Source organism: Bubalus bubalis, chromosome 2 (genome assembly GCF_019923935.1).
Source record: "Bubalus bubalis isolate 160015118507 breed Murrah chromosome 2, NDDB_SH_1, whole genome shotgun sequence".
In the NCBI taxonomy this organism is placed as follows: domain Eukaryota; kingdom Metazoa; phylum Chordata; class Mammalia; order Artiodactyla; family Bovidae; genus Bubalus; species Bubalus bubalis.
In genome coordinates, this window is record NC_059158.1 from 171,960,250 (window position 1) to 171,977,377 (window position 17,128).

General features: G+C 40.4%; 1 protein-coding gene across 8 annotated transcripts in view; it reads left to right on the top strand.

Moving 5' to 3' along the window:
* The window catches only part of DIS3L2 (DIS3 like 3'-5' exoribonuclease 2), a 354,495-nt gene that overhangs the window by 64,431 nt on the left and 272,936 nt on the right, over positions 1–17,128 (top strand). For all 8 annotated transcript variants that reach the window (XM_045164629.1, XM_045164630.1, XM_045164627.1 and 5 more), the window contains exon 5: positions 5,111–5,212. In XM_045164629.1, the coding sequence (XP_045020564.1) occupies positions 5,111–5,212 (102 nt within the window). The remainder of the gene's footprint in view (positions 1–5,110; positions 5,213–17,128) is intronic.

Consider the following 17,128-nt stretch of genomic DNA (forward strand, 5'->3'; position numbering starts at 1 on the left):
AAACAGCATTTGCCTTGGGTTGACAGCCCCTTCTGCCAGTCTTAAAAATCACATTTCAAATGAAAGGGATGGCATTTGTTACTGGCTGCAAGGCTCAGCTGAATCCTCACAGACAGCCACCACTTCTTAAAGGATTTATGGGTGTTTCCACTGGTTTAAGTTTAATCTTTCTTAAACAAATATACTATCTACTTTCAATCTACTGCATGAGCTAATCTTCAGATATGTCCAAAAATAATGTGTAATGCTTTTTTTTTTTTTTGGTTAGTTTCTCACTTCACTTTTCCACAGGTGATAGGACTTGGTACAAGGCTCTTTACTGCTGAGTCTTTATATGTTTTCTTAATTCATGACTCATTTGAACACGCTCTCTCTGATTAAGGGAAGTTCACTCTGACATCTAATTAGCAGCAGGTCTCTGGGTAAGGCTTGATTGTGCAAAGCTGGGAGAGCAGTATTCTTAAATTCTTGACTTATCTTTTCCAGGATGCCATAAATAGTGTAGCCATAGAAGTAGATTTTTCACAGTGGAAGAGATTATAGGAAGAAACTTTGGCTTCTCCTTGAAGAAATGGAATACATATATTTTGGTTACTGCATTTCATTTTGAGAAATGACACATTTAACGAGCATACAAGTTCAGTGGTGTACTCCATAGGCATTATTATTGTTGTCATTTTCAGTAACCAAAGACCTATTCCAAAGCTCAGTTTAGTCCTTTTTTCCCTTGCCCGTGTCCAGAAGCTAAGGATTCATGTTTGTATCTGAAGTTTAGGTCTTACCACTGGGTTAGATAAGCAGTATCCCATGTGACCTGTGCTCTCGTAGTCATCTTCTATTCCCGTGACAGAACATGGTATGTATGTACTGACCATGGTGCTTAGATGAGAGAATTGAGTGTCAGCTTTGAGGTAGTAGCTTAGCTGTGGGAGCTGTTCCATCATGCAGTGGAAGCCGAGTTACATGGGTGTTAGATTTCAGAGTTTGCTCATAAGGTAAATTCACAGTCAAGCTTGATAAAAATTACCCATGAGAACCTCTTAGGAATATGCAGTGTTGGAGATGGATTAACCATTTTTCAGAAATCTAGCATAACCAGCATTTTCTCTGCATTTGAAAGAAGGATTGTTTCTTCATTGGCACACCAGTTGGAGGAGCTCAATTGTATGAGGGGCCCCAGTGTGTGAAAAACATGGATTTTTAAGCATGAGAATCACACCCGTGCAGTAAGGAGTTGGCCCTGAGACGTACCTGGTTTCTAATCACCCATCTCCCTGCATACTGACGTTTGCTCTCTTTGATTTGAACGATAAGTGAAACTACATACAGCATTTTGAAAACTTCAATGCCTGCTTTCTCTCTCTCCTGAGTACACAGTATTGAATTTCTGTAAATTAGTCCCCTGTGAGGCCGGTTCCTGATCAATGTATGGCCTAGGACCAAAGTATAAGTGGAGGCATGAATACCTTATATTAAATACTTAAAAGTAATACACCAGACAAACGAACTGTTAAGTGAAATATGTTCCTTATTAAATATACCTCCATGTACTTGAACTTGGGTTCAAACGTAGAGTTCTCAGACTACTTGGAGCTCCATGCTGAAAGGTGGCTGCATGGAGAGGGTCCACCTTCTGGCCTGCCCCTCTTCCCTTCCCAGTCCTGGCTCCGTGTCACCTCTTTGCTGCTTCCTGCCTCCTCCCCCCATTCAGTGAGAGCCCTTGCCCTCTAGGTGGGCATCTCACCCCACATGTCCAAGCTCTCCCCATACCCCTTAGAGATACCCACCCGTTAGCCGCCTGTGGTGTGTGTTTGGGAAGACAGACCTGGGGAAGATGCTCATATATGCCCTGGAAGTGGGCTTGGGTCTGATTACGATTCATCTGGCCTTGAGAACTCCTTACCTGATGAGGAGGGATGTGGTCAGAAGAGGGCCAGGGCAGGGGTTCTCTGAAGTGCGGGCTTACTTAGGGTCCCTTAAGTTAAATTCATGTGATTTAAATTTGCAAGTGATGTGCTGCCCCTGTTTAATCTGGCTTGTTAAAGAGAGTTAAGAAACAAGAGTCATGTAGAATTCAGCTGTGAAGCCGTCTGGCTCTGGGCTTTTGTTTGCTGGAAGATTAACCAATACAATATTGTAAAGTTTAAAAATAAAATAAAATTAAAAAAAAAAAAAAGAAGCAAAAGTCATTGATGTTTCAAGAGCTCAAGTTGTTCTACTTGAAATTGTGTTCCTGGCATGTCCTACTTGAATTTTTTACAAAGTTGTGATATTAAGACTGGCTTATTTCTATACCTCTTTTATTCTCTTATCTGGCTATTGATGGAGTAATAAAATTGTCTCAGAGGGAGGGAAAAAGTGCTAAATGACTCACCTCTAAGTAATTAAGAACCTAGCATAGGGAGCTTAGCTTGGTGCTCTGTGATGACCTGGGGTGGGGGGTGGGGGTTGGGAAAGAGTGGCCCATGAGGGAGGGGATATATGTATACCTATGGCTGATTCACTTTGTTGTACAGCAGAAACTAACACAACATTGTAAAGCAGTTATACTTTAAAAAAAAAAGCCCAGTTGTAACTGATTGTAGATAGTTTGGTTTTGGACACTGGAACAATCCTGCATTCCAGTTTTGTGGGTTTTCTGGTCAGTTTCAGGTTTTAGAAGCATTATAGAAAGCAGTTGAAGGAGGAGATAATAGAGGCAGTGAATTACATGCCTCTGTAAATCCCATCACTGGTCTAGATTTCTGAGTGTACGTAGCTTATGTCCATGTCAATTGTGAACTTGTATGAACTGGAAACATGCTCACAGGTAGGCTAGGAGGTGGGCTATGAGATCAGGGCCTGAATATTACCTGCCCTCTGCTTTACCAGGGAGAATAGAGATAGGAATTGATAGGAGATGTGGTTTCTGCTCTGACAATAAGAAACAGAAAGTTTGCTTAATTGTAAAATGAAGGGGTAGACTAAATATTGTCTAATGTTCCTCATAACTTTAAAATTCTGAAACTTTTTGAGAAACAAAATTAGACTAGATTTGATGAAATTTACTCTTGTTGACTCTGAAAACAGCTGAGAACTTACACAATGTCACTTTCTGTGTTAAAATTGCTACATATGTCAATAGGAACAGTGAATTGATCATCAGGTATAAAAAAAGTACTTTGTTTTGGGAGAATATGTTTTAGGTTTATTATAATTTCTACTGATAGAAAGTTGATATTCATTTTCTTATGACAAACTCAAGATACATACAGAAGTCATGTCTGTGTGTACCTGCTGGTGTCCTGTTGTTCTCAGTGAAAGTAAGATATAGAATTAGAATAAAATCATGCGTCTTTTTCCAAAAGACCAAGATAAACTGATGTTATTGAGATGCTTTTTTATCCTCTTTGGGGATAAGATAAAGAGAAGAAATAGACCTGATGTCAAAACCTGGCTTTTTATTAAAAAAAAAGGCAGAGTTTCAGCTCAGAACTATATTGCAAAAAGTTCTGTACAGCTTTTTTGTGCATCTTATCACCAAGAGGCACTCTTTGTGTATCTGTAGAATTTATGTTTGGCCCAAAGGAAGCTGTTCTATCGATGGAGGATGTTCTGACCATTATGGCATACTTGGGTTGCTTCCCAACTCCAGCCTCCTAAATACTTAGTTAGAATACCCCCAGATCCCTTTGCATTTCCAACAGATTGATCATTAACCACTTCCTCCCCGCCCAATCTTTCTGATGGGTAGAGCAAGTCTTATGGCATTCAAATAAAGGACTGAACTCTTCGGCTTTAAAAGGTAGTTAGAAGAGGTTGACTCAAACTTTAAATTTTGAGCTGCCTGTGAGTATCTTTAAAATAAGAGATTCTGTAATAGATGCAAACTTCTGAGTGAATCAAGTATGAGCTGAGTTGTGATGCAGTCTACTCATAGATCTGGATTGTTTGAGATTCAGCTGAGCTCTTCGAATTGCCGTAGATAAAATAGGTAAGCAACAAGGATTTACTATATAGCACAGGGAATTATTAGAGAAGGAAATGGCAACTCACTCCAGTATTCTTGCCTAGAGAATTCCATGGACAGAGGAGCCTGGCAGGCTACAGTCCATGGGATCGCAAAGAGTCAGACACAACTGAGTGACTAACATTATGCTACACTACAGGGAATTATTATATAATCAATATCTTATAATAACCTCTAATGGAATATAATCTGAAAAAATTACTCAGTCACTATGCTGGATACCTGAAGCTAACACTACAACTCTAAGTAAGTAAGTAAGTAAGTTAAGTCTCTCGGTTGTGTCCGACTCTTTGCGACCCCGTGTACTGTAGCCTTCCAGGCTTCTCCGTCCCTGGGATTCTCCAGGCAAGAATACTGGAGTGAGTTACCATTTCCTTCTCCAGGGGATCTTCCCGACCCAGGGATCAAACCTGGGTCTCCCGCATTGGAGGCAGACGCTTTAACCTCTGAGCCACCAGGGAAGATACCAACACTACAACTGTACTTCAGTTAAAAAACAAACCACGATTTGCTTTCTCTGCTGCTTTCTTTGGCATGGGGGGGGTGGGGTGGGGGGGGGGAGGGTAGGGAATATGCCAGCTTCCTTGTAGAGAGCCCAAATCCTGGAGCTGGTTGTTGTCCTTGCCTGTGGTTGGTTTACTTAGGGTATTATATGTTGATTTTCTTCTATCTTCTTTCACACTGTCTGCTTTTTACCTTTCCCTTTGCTTAAAAAAATTCAGTATAGAAGGGGTACCATCATGCTTTATTTTATTCAAAACAAAAAAGGACAACTTACTCCTTTTGTATTTTGGTTATGAAAGCATGCAATCCTAGTTTTTTGCTTTATATATTTTTGTTTTTGACCTGCCTATAGTAGATCTTCTCTTATTTGGTGATTTTTTTTAGAATCATGTTAACCTGCTCTTATGTGTTTATCACCAATTCTATTAGTTCCAAAGAGACTGAACTTCTCTAGGTCTGTTTGTGGCTAAATAGCAATACCAGTGTTCCTGTTAAGTCAATGGGCAGATTGTAGAGTCTACAGTTTGTAAGCCAAGGGAGTTATTTTTGATTCCAAGCCTTGGTAAGCTGACTCTTATATTCCTTTCTCCAACCTAGGATGGTGATCGAGACATTTTTATTGATGGCGTTGTTGCTCGTAATAGAGCCTTGAATGGGGATCTGGTGGTTGTGAAGCTGCTTCCAGAGGAGCAGTGGAAGGTGAGTTAAGTTTTCCTCTTAAAACTAGAGACTTCTCAGGGCCTTTTGCATTCCATAGTGCGTCAGCGAGACAGCATAAACTGATGCAGTCCCAGACCCCTCAGGCCCTTCGTTGTCTCAGAAGCAGGCCACAGAACACTTGGGACATAGATTCATTGGATGGGCACACACCTAATGATTTGAGTTCTCCTTGTTCCCTCCCCTGTGATCTGTCTTCCTTCTCACATGCTTTGCCTTGATTTCTGGTAATTTTTCAGGTAGAAGAAAAGCTTGCAGGGGACATTCAAACCTGATAATGTGTTGTTATCCAACATTTAATGCTGGGAGAACTGGAAAGACAAAGCCATAGGGATGGTGGCCGTCTTCACACGTTCCTGCTGCCTTTCCTGTAAACCCAGGCAGTACATGTCTAGTTCTGTGATGTCCGGTTTGGTGGTTGGGCTTCCCTTGGCAGGCAAAAATAGACTATGTATTTTTATAAAACAGAGATTTGATAGCAGATGAAAATGTTTTTAATATGAGAATATTCTGGGTTTTAGTTTCTATCTACGTCTGTCAATTGAAAAAGAAGATTTGCTTTCGTTTTGACTATTGTTTTAAATAAGGGTCAGGCACTAGAATGATTCATAGCAGTTTCTTTTTAATTGTATAAAACTGGTAACGTATATCTAAATATTAATTTTTCTTCCTAGTATGCTTTATATCACATCTTTTATTTTATTTGTCTCAGTTTATTGCCACTGAGATTTTGGTGTCTTCTTCAGTGAGAGGTATTAAAGCAGAGTGATTCATAGAGTGGGCTTTTAGGCGAGGCTACTTGGGTTTGCAGCTCATCTTTGCCACTTGCCTGTATAACCTTGGGTGAGTTATATAACCTCTCTGTGCTTCAAATGCCTCATCTATAGATTGGGAATAATCATAGTACCTACTTCATACCTACTTCCTAGGTTTGTCATAGGATTAAATGTGAATATATGTAAAAATCTTAGAATAATTCTTGGCCCATGGTAGCAGCTCAAGTTTTTATTATTAATTTTTCCAGGAATGTGGAAAGTACTACCTTATCTCAGAGCTTTGTTGAGGCATAAATTAAATTCTTTTTTGTTATCTGATGGGGCTATAGTAATTGAGTAAGACCTATGTGTCAGGGATTTGTAGGGTGCATGGACATTAGTAATGATTAAGGTGGACATTGTTGTTGCTCTCATGGAGTTTTTAGTTAAGTGCAGAGAGTGAATTATGCTAGTCCAGATCTACCCCTCCACCCTGCCCCCAGCCCAGCTCTCATCCGTCTGCTGTGATGTGCTTAGTCGCTCAGTTGTGTCCGATGCTTTGCGACCCCCTTGACTGTAGCCCGCCAGGCTCCTCTGTCCGTGGGGTTCTGCAGGCGAGAATACTGGAGTGGGCTGCCGTGCCCTCCTCCAGGGAACTCCCATCCCTAGCTGCTGCCAGTTGTGCACAGTCTCCTTCCTTGATTCCTTGAAAGCGCCAACTAGGGGTTGGCTCCAGGTCCTAGGAATATAGATTGATGTAGGTCAATTCCTCTTTTCTTGAAAGCATCATCTAGCACAGTGTTGACCAGGTTTAAGATGACAGGAAGAGTACATTACAGTCTGGTCCAACCAGAGGAAGTATTTCTAGAGGTCATTAGAGAGCTCTATAGACAGCTTTATAGCAAACAGGCAGCTGTACAGTAAAGGTAAACCAGAGAAGGAACAAGAAAGATGAAGTCTCCCAGCTGTTCCATTCCTGGATATTTACCTTAGAAGAATTAAGGTATTTGTTCATATAAAGATTTATATATGAAAGTTCATAGCAGCTTTTTTAGTGATAGCCCCAGACAGATTGGAAACCACCCAAATGTCCATAAGCACATCAACCAATTTTGTTATAACCATTCAATGGAATATGACTTAGCTGGTAAAAAAACAAAACAAAACAAAAAACTAATGGTATTGATTGATATATGTAATATTTAACATGGGTGAATCTCAAAATAGTTGTGATGGGTGAAAGAAGCTAGACAGTACATGCTCAATGATTCCTTTATATGACTAGAAAATGCAGACTAATTTATAGTGACAAAAGGCAAATCATTGGTTGCCTGAAGTGGGAGCAGGAGAGATGGATTACCTTGGGGGCCCAAAGAGACTTGGGGCTATAGGCATGTTCATTTTCATGGTGGGATAGTTTCATAATTGTGTATGTTAAGACCAACCAATTTGTGTACTTTAAATATATGTAGTTTATTGAATGTCAGTTATACCTCAATAAATATGTAAAAAAAATCCTGAAAATGAAGAAACCAACGAATGAAATAAGATATTTGGACAAATGAATCTGGAGCTTCAAGAAGAAGCTTGAAGCTTGAGATGTCAATTTGGGAGTCATCAGCCATGTAGTGAATGAGGTCACCTAGAGAGTGTAGCCAGAGAAGGCAGCTGAATACTGCGTTTTGGGGAAAGCCAACATTTAGAAGTCAGCAGGAGGATCTTTAGAGGTCAGCTAAAGAGCCTGGAGAGAGGACTCTGCTCCTGATAAAGTGGAGTGTGAACCATGATGATTAAATTCCACCTCTGCCTGGTTTAGAGAAAAGGCTGCTGCATTCTGAGGGTGCAAGGGGCAGAGGTCTAAGTGAAATGGTATCAACACACTCAGGTGTTCATAGTCCATATAACCTGCTTGAATCTGGGGAGGCATTTTTTGATCTACCTTGCTTGATGACTTTTTCAGCCCTCTTGCTGGCAAGAGGAAGCTTCATGGAGGAAGTCAGTATACCTTTAGCCCTTAAGCATGGAGGAGGAAGATGTTTAGTGAAATCTGTTCTCAGGATTAAGCATGGAGGAGGAAGATGTTTAGTGAAATCTGTTCTCAGGATTAAGCATAGGAAGCCAAGTCCGAAGAGGGGCAGAGTCAGGATCTTTTGAAATCCGTTTAGCTGTCATTTGTAATGTTCCTCCTGTTGTATTTCCACAGTATAAAAATTGCTTTTCAGTTAGCAGTTGCTGTTGTTTAGTTGCTAAGTCATGTCCAACTCTTTTGGGACCCCACGGATTGTAGCCCACCAGGCTCCTCTGTCCATGGGATTCTTCAGGCAAAAATACTGGAGTGGGTTGCCATTTCTTTCTCCAGGGGAATCTTCCTGACCCAGGGATCGAACCTGCATCTCCTGCCTTGCAGGCAGACTCTTTACCACTGAGCCACCAGGGAAGCCTGCAGTTCTTAAAATGCTAGTGCTCCTTGTTTATCCTTTATGTTGTCCACTCTTAATCTCTTTGATAGCAGTCTTGTAGTGAGAAATATTGCAGAGACTAGAGTGGACTGTGGCATCTTTCAAGTCAAAAGAAAAGTAGGCCAAGTCCCTAAATCTTGGGTGCTAGGTATAGCTGAGACCCCAGAAATTGTGCTAGAGCTTAATTGTAGAAAAGCCTCTGATGATTTTCTTACCAATGCCTAAGACTTGTGAATCAGCACAGAAAGAGGAACTTTGGAGCTCTCTTGGCCCTGGAGGCTGCCTTCAGAGTTACTGGAAGGTAGGCCAGGCAGCTCATCAAGAATTACGGCAGTCACTGCCCGGTGTGGGAATGCTTTCTAGGCAGATGGGTAGAGGGGAGTCTGGAGAGGAGTGGTATTCATGAAGGAGGTTTGCAGAGCAAAGCTAAGAGTAGCTGTTAGAGAAAGATGGATGCAAGACTATCTCATTAGAATTGAGGCCAATCCTATAGGCCAGTACTTGTCTATAAGCTGCAAATGATTCAGCCCAGGGATTTTGTTAAAATGCAGATTCTAATTCAGTAGATCTGAAGTGGTGCCCCAAATTGTGCAAGGCTCCAGTCAACATTGGTGCTACTGGTTCTGGAACGACACTGAGTAACAAGGTTATACTATGTGACTCAAGAGGGAAAAAGAAAGAAGAAGTTAGGGAGCTGGGGCTGAACTCTCTGGACCTAGGATCTGAGACTTGATTGGAGGAAAGATAGCTGAGGGAAGAAATGTGAACCTTAACACCTTATGGCTGGGCCATGACCTCCCCCTGGGATGCTGGATCCTTTATTAATGATATCCTTTTGAGCAGAGATTGGCATGGATACAGAGAAAGGTCTAGACTGGCAAGGGCGACCCTGCCCTTGGAGTTGCTGCTTGAAGTAGAGTCGGGGCAATGACAGGGGGTCTGTCTGCCTGGGTATGTGTGTAGGCCCTCTTGGGCTTTCAGAAGATTTGAAGTGTGGAGGATGGCTCAGGGTTCCTTACTTGTTCCATTTCTTTGGAGTTCCTAAGGGTCTTCACAGCGGCTACTTGACAATGTTTTTTATATTAAAGTCAGCCCTGTCTGCCTACCAGTGTAGGAGACGCAAGAGATGCAGGTTTGACTCCTGGGTTAGGAAGATCCCCTGGAGTAGGAAATGGCAATCTGCTCCAGTATTCTTGCTTGGAAAATTCCAGGGACAGAGAAGCCTGGCAGGCTCCAGTCCTTGGGGCTGCAAAGGGTCAGACACAGCTGAACGACTGAGCACACACACGCTAAGTGCAAGCATTTTACAACTTCCCCTTCTGAAGAGGGGGGCTCTGTTGGCTGTAGCCCACCTGTGACAGTCGTTGGTGACAGGTTCAGATGAGAGAGAAGAGAATATTCAGACTGTCATCAAGAATCCCTGACATGTAGAATATAAACATCTCACAGCATACTGGCCAATTGTATTACAGGTTTGTTAGTACAAAAGCATATTGTTATCAAAGGAATCTGTAGTCAATGGTGTGAGCAAATGCGAATTAATTGGATTATTCATCTTTGCTTCTTTATGCTTGTGTGCAAACCCCTCTTGGGTATGTAAACAACAGTTCTTTTCGCTGTAGTAGTAAATAGTCAATTTATTTCACAGCATGTTTTTTGGCAAAATAGATAGCTGTGAAAGTATCAAGCTGTGGAGCAGTAATAAGAAATAATTTGCTCTTATATAACAATATTAATTTTAGAATTCCTCCATGCTTTTAGTATGTATCTGTATTTTTTATTACAGAAATCTGGTGAAGGATAGTTGAGGCAAAGGATAGTTTCTTCACTTTGTCAACTGACAAGTTTAGTGACTTGTTTGAGAACTTGGAGTTTTGGGAACCAAAGGTAGACTACATATCTCTTGACTTAGCTTATTGCTTGTTCCTTTCCTTATGTTTGCTTTTGTTGTTTTTTTGCCCTTTTTTTTTTTTTTAAGTGCGAGTGTGTGTATGGATTCTTATAGGCTGAGGGTCTGTAGCTTTCCTCAGGTTTTTAAGGTGGATGGTCATATCCCCAAATGGTTAGAACCATTGATCTTGATGATTCTGCCTGGAACAGTGCAGGGTACTTGATGGCTTCTCACTCTCCACACATCCTGCCCTGTGCTAGATGCTGGAGGTACACACTCGAACAGGTCACGTGCTTTGCTCTTAAGATGCTCATAGGCTGGTTGGAAAAGGGATGGAAACAATTGTAGTACAGTTTGTATGATGGAGAAATACATGTTGTTGTGGGAGCACTAAACTCTTGAGATAAATGGGGAAGATTTCATAGAGGAGGTTTCATTTGAACTATGGTTTGAAAGATGGTCATGGAGAAGGAGAGAGGTTTGGCTTTTTTTCTCTGGGGGAGGGGGCGTGGAATGAGAATGACTTGGGCTGAGAATTAATTTGTTAGCAGAGGGCTGTGAAAATTTCCACTTCCAGGGAGGAACACATGAAGTAAGGCTCTGTCTTCCTGCCATGCAGTTGGCTAAGTGCTGCAGCCTTTCAATCAGCTCTCTTAGACACTGGGAAGAGCAGGGAATTCCTAACTGTTATCAAGATTCCCCCCCTCCAGGAAGACTAATGTCCTTGACCCCCTTTTACTGAAGCTCACAGAATCCTGCTCTTTGCTCTGTAAACTCTTCTGATTGCCATTTATTTGATCTTTGCCTCTTCCATTTCCTTTCCTTTTCCCCATCAAGTTCATCTTCCATAATCATAAACAACCTTGCCCTTCATCCTTTTTAAACTCTAATAAATTAATCCTTTTATTTTACTTCTCTTAATAATCTAATACAGTGCATTGCAAATAAGTTTATATAAACTCTGTGGCTGCTGCTGCTTGCTAACTTTTTAGTATTTACTGTGTACCAGGAATGTGTTTAGTGCCTCACACCATTCTTGAGTCTGCTCTTTGTCTATCTCGTTTCATAAATGGGAAACCTGAGGTTTTGCTTAAACATCTTACTAATTTAGGTAACGTATAACCAGGGACTGACAGAGTTGGGATTGAGTCACATCAATTCATGATTCCATTGCTATTTGTTATTCCGTAGATACAAAGGAGAGAGTTATTTGATCTAGATATGATACTGTTAGGTATCATAAAAATCAACATAAATCCAGAAAACAATAATACATACTTTAGCATAAGGCAATGTCCTGAGTTACCATCATGGGTAAAGAATTGACTTTATCATTTGAGATACCCAAAGGCCTAGTATTATTCTTATATGATAAAGAATTTAGAAATAGTTAATTAGAATTTGAGTGAATTGAGTGGTTGTATTCTGAAACTAGAGAGATATGATATCTGCCCAGGGCATTATGAAGGCAGGTGTTAGGAACGTATCTTACTAGACATCTGCCCTACATAGTAGATAAGAAACTGAGAACGCTCACCCAGTTATAAAGTCAAACCAAGAGATACAACCCGCTGGACAAGAATAGAATCAAAGAGGTTGCAGACCCCGATGCCATTCTGGCTCTTGGCACCAAGTCTCAAATTCATGGGGCATGTGACACAGGTATTCCGAAAGCAGGTAGGCATTTGTCTTGTAGGGAGTACATCCTTCTGGGACTTTGGGACAGGGTTCTAATTCCAGACATGTGGGACCATCTTATTACAAGAAGACTGGTAGATGCAGCCACTAGGCTGGGAGTCAAGGATAGTGTATAATCCCTAAGCTAGGAGAATTGGTTAGAGCAATACTGGGAACAAGAACCAACGCAGAAGACCAACCTTGAAAACCAGAATTCTGGGCCTTTTTTGACTGTACCAAAGGAGATTTGGGAGCCCAGAATTCAGCTGCAGTATCTTGGATCTGGGAGTTGGGTTCAAGCTAAGTCCTCTATAGGAGGAGCCAGAGTTGTTTAAATATTAACTTCTTTGCTTGATTGGGAACTAGGGTGAGCAGATTAGTTGATGCAGCCATAGTGAGTGACCCAGAGAAAATCAGAGTAAAGGAGGCTGATAAGAGCATATTACAGTTAAATTAGGTGAAACTGATACAAGAGTTGACTGGCTGATGAGTCAGGGGTGGATTTCAAGTGAAATTTCTTCTCATTGAAACTTCGCTTCTTTATTCCTTTGTCTGAATATTTAAAATATAGTAAGATAGACTGGAATAGATTTGGTATATTGATGCCCCCTGGAAAACTATAATGTTATTCATTTATCACCTGGGTATTTGTTGAATACCTGTATTGTACTGAGAAGGTAGGGTGAGAATAAATCAACCAAGCACTTTGTTAGCCAAGTCTAAATTTCTCTTGGGACAGGATTATTTTACTTAGTTTACAACAGAGCAAAGTTTATACATGAATTAAGGATGGAAAAACAGGGACAATTATTTGATGTTTTCTAACACATCTTTTGTACAGTTGAAATAAGAAAGAAAACTTATTTTTATTCAGAATACTCATACTTCAACAAGGAAATAATAGAAATATGGATGGGTATTTTGGAAGAGACTGGCACAGAAAGAACTTGAGCTTGAAAGAATAAAGGAAGTGCTGATAGGAATAACTACTCTTGTTCTACATTAAACAAACAAACAAAAAAATCAAAGTGCACATTTAATCCCTAATTTTCAATGGCTGTTCCAAATCTTCTTATGGTCACATGAAATTGGTCTAGTACAGTAAATCGTTTCCTTTGACAACTAACTTTTCCTTCAAGTGATTGTTTTAAAGTTTTGTCTTCCAAGTTCTTCTTTAAATATGCACCCATCATACTAGATTATATTTAATCCAATCTCTTATATAACCACTATCATTTTGGATTGTTCTCAATTCCAGTGGAATTAGGATTTCTTAGAACTGTTTGGTTTCTTGGCTAGTGTGGCAGGCCCAAAAAAGACTTGGAAGGTATTTCATCTTGAAGGGCAAGGTCTCCAGAGCCTCCACCCATAACAGTATGGTAGGTAAGGTATATCTACTACCATGATCAGATTTCCCCCAAATTGTTATATACACAAACCTATTTTTAACAATCTTCTTTTCTTCTTCTTTATTGCCAGCTCTCGGATCAAATACTTCAGGTTCTTGCCTGCTTTAAACATGCCTTCACATCTCTATAATTCAAATTGAAATGTCTAAAATAAGGAATGTATCATTTAAGGATAGAGTTGCTTATTTGTGCTGGGGAACTCCCAATTAATATTTTAGGATTATTTGCTAGAAAACTAATTCATTCCTCCTTAGATCCATAGAGATGGTTTGGTGAATTCACATTCATTGTAAGGAATGAGTTAATATAGATAAAGTACTTAAAGCAATATCGGCACATTATAAATGCACAAGAAATGTCAGATATTATTATTCTTCTTTGAAACGAGGACTGAGAGTTATAATTTGGCCAAGATCATGTAATGACTCAAGTTTACTATTCCTAGCTCTTGAATTTACCAGTGATAACATTTACTCATAGCAGACATAAAATGCTCCTACAAAGTGTTGACATAAAATGTTAGTATTTCAGTATACATTCCTTTGAGGAAATTGCTGGATAATTGGATGGTAGGCAAGATTACGCAATGATGTGGTTTATTTCTTACTCATGCCCTTTGCCCATCACTGTCATCTAGGGTTGTGTTTTGCCTGATCATCACTCCAGAGTCCAGGCTGAATGAAACAACTGCCGTCAGGAGGAGTCCTCTTTTCTGTGGCAGAAAGAAACAGAGCCTCGGAGGGGCCATATTTAAAATATGGAAGCAGCTGGTCAGTTCTATTCACAGCTCATTGGCCAAAATGAGTCATCTGACCCTGCTCAACCACAAGAGGGCCAAAAAGTACAGTTCTCCAAAGTGTTTGCAATTTGGGGTGATCTGGTGAACTGCACTGATAACTGTCATGCTGGATTAATTAGATTCATTATACTTGGCATTCCTGGCTAACCATCTGAAAAACGTATGCCACTGGTCATTAGGGAGATCGGGCAAAAATTTCTACATCACTTACTATAAATTCATCCCCACTAATGAAAAAAGAATTCAGAAATACCTGAAAATGATCTAGATGGGCTTTAAGATCACCCTTAATTATGTAATTCTTGCCTGAAAGTACAATGTGTAGTACAAAGTAAACTTATTAATCTTTGAATTAAGCTAATGATGTAATTTTTGTAATGAAAGGCAAGGAAAATTTAAGGCATTTATTTGGTAATATTTATAAACCATTAAGGGCTTCCTGGTGGCTCAGATGGTAAAGAACCTGCCCACAATATGGGAGACCCCGGTTCAGTCCCTGGGCTGGGAAGATCTCTGGGAGAAGGGAATGGCAACCCACTCCAGAATTCTTGCCTGGAGAATTCCATGGACAGAGAAGCCTGGTGGACTGCAGGTCATGGGGTCGCAAAGAGCTGGACACGACTGAGTGACTGACACACATACACACACACACATAAAGAGTTTATCATTATTAGTAGTATTTTGATCTTATTGCTTCCTACTGCTACTGTTAAAAATGTACATTTTTCATTTACATTTTGTTAAAATTTTCATTTTTGAACAATTTTTCAATAGGCATATATTACCCTACCTTTTATAGAAGCTAGTCATGATTTAGGACATAGACATAATTGTTTTATGAATTTAGGCAACTAGGAGAGGAATGTGGTAGATTTGGAAACACCTACTATTTTAGTATTTTAGAGCTTAAAATGCAAGATAGAGATATAAAGTGGCAGGAGATGAGGCTGGGCTGGTAAATGGCAGGTCAGGAGAGCCACATCATGAAATGTCTACATACTGTGTAAAAGAGTTCTGCTGTTACCCTGTAGGTATTGGGGAGCCATTCAAGGATTTTGAGGAGAGGTGATGCAGTCAGATTTGAATAGTAGAATATCATTTTGGTGGTAGGGTGGAGGATTTAAAGGAAAGGAGTAAAATTGGTGGGAGATTGATAACAAAGTTATTAATATTTAAGAGTCTCAGTGCGAGATGGTAAGAGTCACAGTGGCCATGAGGGTTGTAAGGAGATGAATTTAAGCCTGTTTAGTAAGATAGAACATGGCAATTGGATGTAGTAGGCAAGAGAGAAGGAAGAAGCTAGGATGACTCCGACTTTTCAGGCTTGGGTAATTCAGAGGATGATGGCACCATGTGCTAAGTTAGGAAGGGGAGCAGGGACAAATGATGGGTTTGTTTGGATATGGTGAGTTTGTGAGGCCTGGGGACGCATACGTATGTAGAGCTAGGAGACAGTTGGATATTAGAATGTGGAGTTCACAGGTGAGATCTTGGCTAGAGGTAGAGATTTGGGTAACCTCAATGACACTTGAATAAATTTCCTGGGGTTGATTTATGGAGAGATAAGGCCACCGAGAATGGAGTCAGAGGAACACCAGCACTTCATGGCCGTGGAGAGGAAGAAAGATCCAATATAGGAGACTGAGAAATGGTGTCCAGAGAGGAAGGAGGAAAACCAGGAGAGAATGTTAGGCTGGGAGCCTAAACAAGGGACATTTGAATGAGGAGAAGTAGTCCACAGTGCCCTGTTGCTGATAGACCCAGTGAGAAATTTTAATGAGAAGTTAGATTTGGCTAGTATGGAGCCATCTGTGGCACAGATCAGAGCAGTTTCAGGGAAGAAAAGAAAAGGCAGAAACCAAGTCACAAAGAGTGAAGGACAGCACAAAGAAGGCTGAGAAAGGGCAGTAATTCAAGGAAAGAGACACAAAGATGATGGTTACCTTTGTTTTCATATGAGAAAGAAAAACTTGACTTAAATGTAATATCTTAAGTCAGATTTCCTAGAGGCAGAGCTTGAGATAGAAAATCTTGCCCAAGCTGTCTATTTTTAATGAAAGATTTCTGAAATATACCAAATTACTTAAAATTTAGTCAGTCAAATCATGACAGATTAAAAGTTCAGATTTGAGAACAGTGTACAGAGAATGAACTAGATTTAATGCTAAAAGAAGTTGGGACTGGCTGGTAAGAGAATGAATTGATAATGCAGAGCACAGAACCAAGGGTAGGACAGGGACATGCTGTGAAGAAAACCAGATCAGGTTTAGAAGCAAATGCCCTGTGCCCAGTTGATGTCCCTATGGTAGTTTGGGGGACATAGGCATCTTCTAGGGTAGGAATTGGCAAACTTCTAAAAAAGACAAGATAGTAAAATGTTTGAGGCATTGTGGGCCACATGGTTCTGCTACAACTTCTCAACTCTGCCATTGTAGCACAAAAGCAGCTATGTTCCAGAAAAACTTCATTTCCAAAAGCAGCTGGATGTGGCCGGTCAGCGGTGGTTTGCTGATCCTCGTTCTAGGGGTGCATTAGACCTCATGAAGGACTTTGCTCCTGCCCAACTGACCAAGAAACTGTAGGAGCCTTCACACAGACTCCTGTTTCTCCTCTTAAATAGAGTGACAGCTATGCTGGGAAGAGTTTTCCTGTTTTGACTCCATCTCAGTATTTCAAGCTTTTAGTTCTTGAATCTTTTGATTTTGAATCGGAAAATGTTAGAGTCTATGGGGAGGAATGGATTCGTGTATGGCTGAGTCCCTTCACTGTTCACCTGAAACTATCACAATATTGTTAATCGGCTGTACCCCAATAAAAAATAAAGAAGTTTTTAAAAAAAGAAAATGTTAAGAGTCTCTATCTCTGTGAGTTCTTGGAGATTAGCTTCCTTGGATTCTGTGTTTTGTTT